The following is an 8,700-nucleotide window of genomic DNA, read 5'->3' as shown; positions in this document are numbered from 1 at the left end:
TGTTAGCGTCTTTGCTAACATTAGCAAAGACGTGCTTTGCCCGAAGATGGTACTTCCGACTCGTTGTTCTTCAGTGGAAAGACTGCAGTATGTACACACAACTATCGGTCTTATCCCAACTTCCATTCGCCGGCTTTAAGAGAAGAAAATCGCCGTTAAGCAGACCTGGGTCTGTCTCCTCCCTCGTCACTGCTGCTGTGTCTGACCTGCCTGTCACCTCTTCAGCCCCAGGCGCGTGAACATTCCCACATCTAAACACGCATCTCGAAACAACCTACTGACTGCCGCCTATGGTGGTGCTTAGGCCCCACCTAGAGGTGGGAGAGTGTCATTGCACCCACTCGTCCTCATTCTAGTAACTTCATGTTGTAAATGTTCTCATAAAATAATTTAAACAATTAAAGGTAAATTAAAGGAAACATCCAACAACAGTACTGTACAAAGAGGTCCACATTTAGATCAGCGTCCCTCTCTATCAGCCATGTTTCCTGATCCCTGACCCCGTCTTTAAAAGTATTAATGTTTAACGTCTAAATAAACAGTTTTGATCAGCAGCCCTCTCTTCTCCTGTGAACAAACCTCTGTCGTTTCCAGGATCCTGACATCATGAAGACTGTTTGGATTTTGTTTGTGTTCATGAATTGGAGCACATTTCTGAAGACAGGAAACTGTGTAGAAATACAGTAAGTTGCTTTGATATTTTATTTCCACGCTGTAGGCCTTCTGGAAAGTTATTTTTTTTATCCCAAAGAGAACAGTGCTGTCGCTGTCTTAAAAACCCCCCTATGTGTTTGCCATGACTGCTGCTTGTATGAGTGTTTTCTTCATGCATTTTTCTGGTTTATTCTTATTTTTCAGGGATCAAGTTCTGACAATCACCCCAAGAACTCAAGAACAAGTGGACATCTTGAAGAATGTGTCCTCTGAGAATGGGGTAAGAGTTATATAATAGCCCTGAGTTTTTAAAATTTTAACAAAAACAAAACTGAAGGGATCATTTTCGGCCCCAGTGGATCCTGGGATCACCCTCTCAGGATCCCGTTACCAAGTTTTGAGGGTTGATTTGGATCAACAAATCAATTCTGTTGTTAAATCCAGTTTTTATCCACTGAAAGCTTTTATCCAAGAGTAAATCAGTTTATCTTTTAATGTTTGAGCGAGTGACTCATGCTTTTATTTCTGCCTTCCTTCTAATGTTTTTGTTTCTGCTATGTTGTTCTAGTTCTGTCTTTACTGTGAAGCACTTTGGTAAACTTTAATGTTTTTTAAATTTGCAATATAAATGAACTGTTTTGGATTTTAAGACATAATAAGGTTCTTTGTGCGTGTTTGATTTATCTTTAGTTAATTTTCTGCAACCTTTTTCTCTCAGACAGCCTTATGGCAGCCCGTTTCACCTCAGTACATCAGAGAAGAAAGTGAAGTCCACCTGTTTGTTCCTGCCACAAACTTAGAAGCTGTGAAGGATCTGCTGCAGAGACACGCCATAACACACCAGTATGTTACTTCTGTATATATATAGTTATCAAAAAGTAATATTTTTCATGATAATCGTGCAAGGTGATCTTTTCACATTCGTTGATTTCAGAGTGTTACTGGCCAACACCAGGGAGCTGATTGACATGCAGACGAGGAACGACTCCACAGACCCACGAAGCAGCGTGACTTTCTACGAGAGATATCACAGTCTGGAGGATGTATGCTTTTAGTCTTTATTATTATGGTTGAAGGTGGTTGAACAGCCATGAACATTTAGAATAGTCATGTTCAGACAAGGCCGTCCATAAGGGGGGAAAATGGGAGAGCTTTCTGAGGTCTAGCCAAACTGCGGGCCAGCAAAATCATTGTCCATTGTAATGTTAAGCTGTGGTATTTTATATTTAACCTGAATAATAACCACTCTTATTAAAGAAACACATTTTAATTCATGTTTGTAGTAAGTAGCCCTCTTAAAGCGATCCTTTTTGTTAAATATAGAATTAAAATATGTTAAAAACAGCTAAAATGGATGAATAATGGCAAACAATGGTGGGAAAGGTGGTAAATTGGATTGTAAAAGTAGCAGCAAGGGGTTAGAAATGCCAAAAGCTAAATAAAAATGTCAAAAAATAACCAAAAAATTGCAAAAATTGTTTAAAGTGGCAAAAATATGCATTATAAATAGTAAACGGGGATTAAAAAGTGGCTGAAATGGCATTAAAATGGCAAAAATAGGTTCTTTCACTGATCCAGAAGATTAGATGGACTCATGGATCTTACAGTTTTTTTGCAGAGCTTCTGATAAATTATCTCAGAATGGGCTCAACATACATGAAGTGCGAGTCTGCGTAGACTCCAGCAGAGGGTACTGTTGATACACAACCCAGTGGACACTCATAAAAACACATTATAACAGGATTAAAATGATGGGTAGAGCAAAATGTGTTTTGAATCAGTATTTGTAAAATTACAAAAAAATGTGTTACATTAGCTTATACTTTACTTTTTGCACATATTAAATTTGTAGAAAACTGAGTGGAGGCTTCATAACTTTGTTAATAATGTCACTTTTTCATTGTAGATCTATGACTGGATTAACAGGACCACCCAGGAACACCCCGCCATTGTAAAAACCATTCTGATTGGCTCCTCTAGTGAGAAACGGCCTCTCTATGTCTTAAAGGTACACTCAAACATCACAAAGTGAACACTTGTTGAACTTTTCATCTGTTTATGCTTCTTTAAAATCAGCATAAAATCATAATTCTTCTTCCTCAGTTGTCTATGAATAACAGAGAGGATAAAAAAGCCATGTGGATTGACTGTGGCATCCACGCCAGAGAGTGGATCTCTCCTGCTTTCTGCTTGTGGTTTGTACAGCATGTGAGTAAATGTCCTGTAGAAACATTTCAGGACATTTCACAGTGATCCAGCTCTAAAATAAACCTTCCCTGTTCCCCCCAGAGTTTGTCAAGTTACAATACCAACCAAGACATCACTGACATCCTGGACAGCATGGACGTCTACATCCTTCCTGTGATGAACCCTGATGGTTACAGCTACACATGGACCACAGTAAGAGTGAATGAAGCAGAGCCTGAGCAGTCCTAAAGCAGAAATGTCAGCTGATTTATGACGTGCCTGATTCTTGTCTCAGAACAGGATGTGGAGGAAGAATCGCTCTGCCAGCAATGTCAATGGCTGCATCGGGGTCGACCTGAACAGGAACTTTGATGCCAACTGGTGCAGTAAGTCTTTAAAGGGAGAGTAAAATGTACGACCAGAATGATATGATACAACATGATTTTATGTGGTGTACTACGCGATTTTATTAATGTACTTCATTTGATTTATTTGGCCTGGAAAAACCTCGTTGAGATCAAGAATCTCTTTTACAAGAGTTTCCTGACCAAAATAGGCAGCAGCACAACAACACAAATATTAAAAAAACGGAGAAATTTCAAACACAGATTAGCAAAATCCAGGGGCCCAGAGCAGAGGGTCATCAGTCAGAACATCTACAATCTGTTGGTCTTCTTCCAACACATTCAGTCTACTTTTTAAGAGGTTTAAAGAGACCAGTCACCCCAGATACAAAAACTCCTGCAGCAGATTCCAGGCTGATACAGTACAATCTGATACAGCCTCCTCCTTTATAGCATAAAGCTTGTTGCACCTTCATACTGAGTTGTTAAAAGACGAGCACCAAGTGACTTAAATGTGGTGTGAGTCGACTATGACTCTGACTTGAAAGGTAATATCACAAAAGAAATATGTCATCAATAAATATATAATAATAATAAATTTGGCATGACCCCTGACTTATTAGAGTACTACAGGATGTTTAAGTGTGACTATCGTGATACACCTGTACACAAGTGTTTTTTTACTGATTTTTGATGAAGACATCAGACCCTGTGTAGTTTTTGGTCCGGATCATGCATAATATTCTCAGTAGCATCTTTATGACATCTGTATGGTGTTGTTTTCTGCAGCCGAGGGAGCCTCTTCTAACCCCTGCACTGAGATCTACTGCGGCGCCTTCCCCGAGTCAGAACCAGAGTCTCAGGCCGTGGCTGACTTCCTGCGGATCCACAAAGACACGGTCCAGCTCTACATCAGCATCCACTCCTACTCTCAGATGCTGCTCTTCCCGTACTCGTGCACGATGGAGGAAGCAGAGAACCACAATGACCTGGTGAGTAGTTTACTCAGTGTGTAATCATCAAAGAGTGCTTTTCGCCTTCAAAATAAAAACTCCAGTGTGGAAGCTTAGCTTTCTTTTAACTGTTCATGTTAATGTATTTTCTTCAGCTTGAGATGGCCAAAGAAGCAGCCCAGAAAATCAGGAGATATTACAGGAACAACTACAGATATGGTTCAGGAGCAAAGACTATATGTAAGAACGTTTCCCAAGTTTCAATGCAGAATTATCCAGAATTGATTCAGTACTTTTGATGTCATTATTCCTTCCTCAGATTTGGCTCCTGGAGGTTCAGATGACTGGGCGTATAACCTTGGCATCAAATATTCTTTCACCTTCGAGCTGCAGGACCGTGGGCGTTACGGCTTCCTCTTGCCACCATCTCGCATATCCAGTGCGTGCAATGAAGCTCTGACTGCCGTAAAGACAATCGCTCTGAAGGTTGTGGAGAAAACACAAGCTCCAACAAGTCCTCCTACAAGTCTTTAAGCAGCTACATCTGCCTGTAAATCAAATTCAGATTAATTTTTGTATTATGTTCTGTATTGTAATTGTATTATCTTTGAAAGAACAGATTCTAGTTGTTAATCTAGGTCATATTTGGTCTTTGTGGAGGTTTCATTGGAATAATCGTTCTAGATGAGTGTGAAACACCAGTTTAAATGCTGAAATAAACATAATAAGGAAGAACAAGGTGAGGAATATTGACTCAGAATTTCTGTTGCACCTTTTTGCACCAATTAAACAGAGTTTTAATGTTCGGGGTTCCTTTGCTTTATTCTTACGGATAGAGTGCAGAGGAAACTGGAGGGAGGGAGGGTTGCAGAACAGGAGAACGAAATGAAGAGGAGATGGGCAGGTTTTCATTTACAGGAATGCAGGAAGAGGCTGCTCCTGAAACTTTACCATGTAGCATCCCTTCACGAGCAAGAACCACACCATCAACAGGATGCGACTGACAGTTCTTTATTGATGATTTTGGTATTCTAAAGGTGATTTGTCTAAATCTCTGCTCTCTCTTGCTCTGGAAATTCCTCACAAGCAATATGTTTTAAGTTAGCTTTTGATGGTTTAAGTTAAATTAGGACTGACTGGAGTGATGGAATGTTTATTGTTTGAGATTCGAATTATCGTCGTGTCTAATAAGAAAATGATGAGTCAGACTTGGGTTTAAGTCGATTTTCTACGTAGATGAAGAGACAATGTATTACAGTGTTAGGATAGCTGAGGATGGATGGGTAACGGTCTGGTATGTGGAAGGTGTCGGGGCAAAGCTAAGCGGTTGTTAGCTAGACCAGAGTCGATTGCAAGAGATAGGTTGAGGAAAAGCTTCTTGCTGTGACGGACTTGCATTGATACCGTTGTGGTGTAGATAGCTCAAGGTCAGAGGGAAAGACAGAGCAGAAAAAAAATATGAGTCACTATTAATGGGGGCTGCAATATCGATTTTGGGTGGAGGTGTGCATCCTGTTGTTGAATGTTGTGGTAGGAGACAGGGCACTGATCCCAGTGCCAGGTGCCCGTGATGTTGAGCTTGGTTGATCATGGTAGGAGATGGGGCACTGACGTCCTGATGCCGAGTGCCCATGCAGTTGCTGCTTCAGTGATGTTCCTGATATCTGATGGGAGCTCCAGCATCCCGTTGCCAGTTGCCCTTGTGGTGTAACCTTTGTGAATGTTGGTCCTGTTAGCCAACAGGACAAAAGTCATGTACTGACATGTCTACAGTCGCCAAGGTTCACGTTATTCCTTGGTAGCTGCGCACACACACCTCGATCGCGGCTATGTCATGTGTTTTGTTGCTCTGATTGGCCCGTAAAGATGTGACAGACAGAACGTTCACCCAATCACACTCCGAGTTTTTTTCAAAGCCTCTGCCCTTTCCCAAACGGTTAGTATTTTCCAGATGGATGTGTGAAACACATCCATCTGACGTGTCAGGTTACTAAAAGAGTTGATTCAGGAAAGATTCGAGCCAGCATCTAAACGACATAGGAGAGGACATAACCTAAATCTACGAAAAGGTGGAAGAAGCCGAACGGCCAACCAGCACAGCTGAAACTCAGCTGCAGATGCAAGCAGAGGCTGAATTAACCAATTTGGAGGGGCGTTCAGGTGTCAGAGTATGCAGAGTAAAGAAAGGAGCCAAAGAACACCCAAATTCAGTGGTAGCCTTCGTGGAAAACTTGCTGGTGAACGGCCTGGAGCTCCCTGCCTCTACAGCTTTATCCCCCGGATAAAAAATCACTCTTGGTCAAAATTGTCCAACTACAGGATGAAAAGCTTTGCAGAAAATAAGGAGTTGAATTTCAAATCAAGGCAACAAGGTAAACTTTGACCATGACTATGCTCCAGAGCCGCTGAAGAAACAGAGGTAGTACTCTGAGGCGAAGGCTGCACGTAAGCAGAAGAATATATGATTTCAGATTTAGTTTCCAGCCTGGTTAAGAGAGTTCTATAAAGACAGCTTCAACACTACAATTCGATAAGGTACCTGTACTTTTGATGTGATTTTACAAATACCAATACTTTTGAAAAAAGAACAAAATATTGGACTATCAATCTTTTAAAAGGTATACATTTCAAGGAAATAAGATGATGTATCCAGTTAATTCAGAGATGGATCTACTTCCATTAATTTTCACTTAATAACTCAAATTTAAATTTATATCAGTTTTAAAACTTCAACTGAAATGTTTGTGCAAAATAAAATAGATGAAAATAAAAACTTACAGCACAATCAAAAATTAAAATAAAATATCTACAATGTAAAAAATGCTCAATTTTGTTTATTTTTTAAAAATGCTGATCGAGTGAATTTGAGCATGTATGAAATACAAGTCATCAAAGATTTTCATAGAAATTTTTTTATGTTTCTACAATATGGTCTTCATATATTTTGTGGTATTTACATCTGGTCTCAGAGTACTATTTGTTACATTTTCTTTTGATTTTAAAATTTACTTGGAGGCCACTTTGAGTGAGAAAGATTTTCTAATGTTTCAGATTTTGTTTTTAATTTTTCTTTTTCTTGTTTATAAATTTCTTTGTTTAATTTCTGCCATTTCTTGTACTTCATATTATTAACTCATTGAGTGCCAGCCCTTTTATAAAATGGAAAGTGGCTTGTGACAGCGTTTTTGGCCATTTTGAGTCATCTTTCAAGACCCGCAGAATATTTTGTACTATGACTGAAAACACCAAATAGCTCAAATGAAAGAAGAAACTCTCTATTTCATCATGGAAAACCCGTTTGTTTGCACCTTGTTCCGTTCTTGATTTATCTGAAGCTGAATAGAGGCTACTTTCACCAAAAGACCACTTTTTTCTCGAAAGCTGAGAAAAATGCATTTTCATGAAAGAGAGTCTGTCAAGCAAAACAGTGATTTGAATGTTACAATTTTGCCTTCAATGGCATAAAAGACATCTGAAAATTGTATTACAAATGTTATTTTATTGTAAAATAAATCACAATAACAGTCACTTTCATGCCATTCACACTCTGGAACTGGACGGCCTCCACGGGACCCCCCTGTACGCCCATGTCCTCTCCTGCTTGCGTGTCCCCTGGCACTGCCTGTAAATTATAGAAGTAATGTAATAGCTATATAATATGTTATATATACACTACCAGTCAAAAGTTTGGACACAACATCTCATTCAATGTTTTTTCTTTATTTTTACTACTTTCTACATTGTAGATACACACTGAAGATATATAATATGTTATATATACACTACCAGTCAAAAGTTTGGACACAACATCTCATTCAATGTTTTTTCTTTATTTTTACTACTTTCTACATTGTAGATACACACTGAAGACATCAAATATATGAAGCAAGATATATGGAATTATGTAGCAAAGAAAAAAGTTTTAAATAACTCTAAATATGTTTTATATTTTAGATCCCTCAAAGTAGCCACCCTTTGCTTTGTTGACAGCGCTGCAAACCCTTGGCCTTCTCTCAATGAGCTTAATGAGATAGTCACCTGTAATGGTTTTCACTTCACAGGTGTGGCTCATCAGGGTTCATTTGTGGAATTATCTTGCCTTCTTAATGGGGTTGGGACAATCAGTTGTGTTTTGCAGAAGTCAGGTTCGTACACAGCTGACAGCCCTATTTGACAACTGTTAGAATTCATATTATGGCAAGAACCAATCAGCTAAGTAAAGAGAAATGACAGCCCATCATTACTCTAAGAACTGAAGGTCAGTCAGTCCAGAAAATTGCAAAAACTTTGAATGTGTCCCCAAGTGCAGTTGCAAAAACCATCAAGCACTATGACAAAACTGGCTCACGTGAGGACCGCCCCAGGAAAAGAAAACCTAGAGTCACCTCTGCTGCTGAGGATAAGTTCATCTGAGTCACCAGCCTCAGAAATCGCAAGTTAACAGCACCTCAGATTAGAGCCCAGATAAATGCCACACAGAGTTCTTGTAGCAGACACATCTCTACATCAACTTTTCAGAGGAGACTGCACGAATCAGGCCTTTATGGTCAAATAGCTGCTTG

General features: G+C 39.5%; 1 protein-coding gene across 1 annotated transcript; it reads left to right on the top strand.

The window, feature by feature from the left end:
• Positions 1-549: 549 nt before the first annotated feature.
• On the top strand, positions 550-4,943 carry cpb2 (carboxypeptidase B2 (plasma)). Its single transcript, XM_041782149.1, has 11 exons — positions 550-683; positions 859-934; positions 1,373-1,497; positions 1,589-1,697; positions 2,561-2,662; positions 2,758-2,862; positions 2,944-3,054; positions 3,137-3,227; positions 3,975-4,177; positions 4,294-4,378; positions 4,458-4,943. The coding sequence occupies exons 1-11, from the start codon at positions 607-609 to the stop codon at positions 4,670-4,672; spliced, it is 1,299 nt and encodes a 432-aa protein (XP_041638083.1). The 5' UTR covers positions 550-606; the 3' UTR covers positions 4,673-4,943.
• Positions 4,944-8,700: the final 3,757 nt, after the last annotated feature.

This window comes from Cheilinus undulatus, linkage group 24, assembly GCF_018320785.1.
Source record: "Cheilinus undulatus linkage group 24, ASM1832078v1, whole genome shotgun sequence".
Lineage (NCBI taxonomy): Eukaryota > Metazoa > Chordata > Actinopteri > Labriformes > Labridae > Cheilinus > Cheilinus undulatus.
This window is presented reverse-complemented; position numbering and strand designations above follow the sequence as displayed.

Coding starts and splice junctions, on each gene's coding strand:
- cpb2 (XM_041782149.1), top strand. CDS start 607: ATGAAGACTGTTTGGATTTTGTTTGTGTTCATGAATTGGAGCACATTT. Junction 2,663..2,757: donor GGCCTCTCTATGTCTTAAAG/GTACACTCAAAC, acceptor CTTCTTCCTCAG/TTGTCTATGAATAACAGAGA. Junction 3,228..3,974: donor CTTTGATGCCAACTGGTGCA/GTAAGTCTTTAA, acceptor TGTTTTCTGCAG/CCGAGGGAGCCTCTTCTAAC.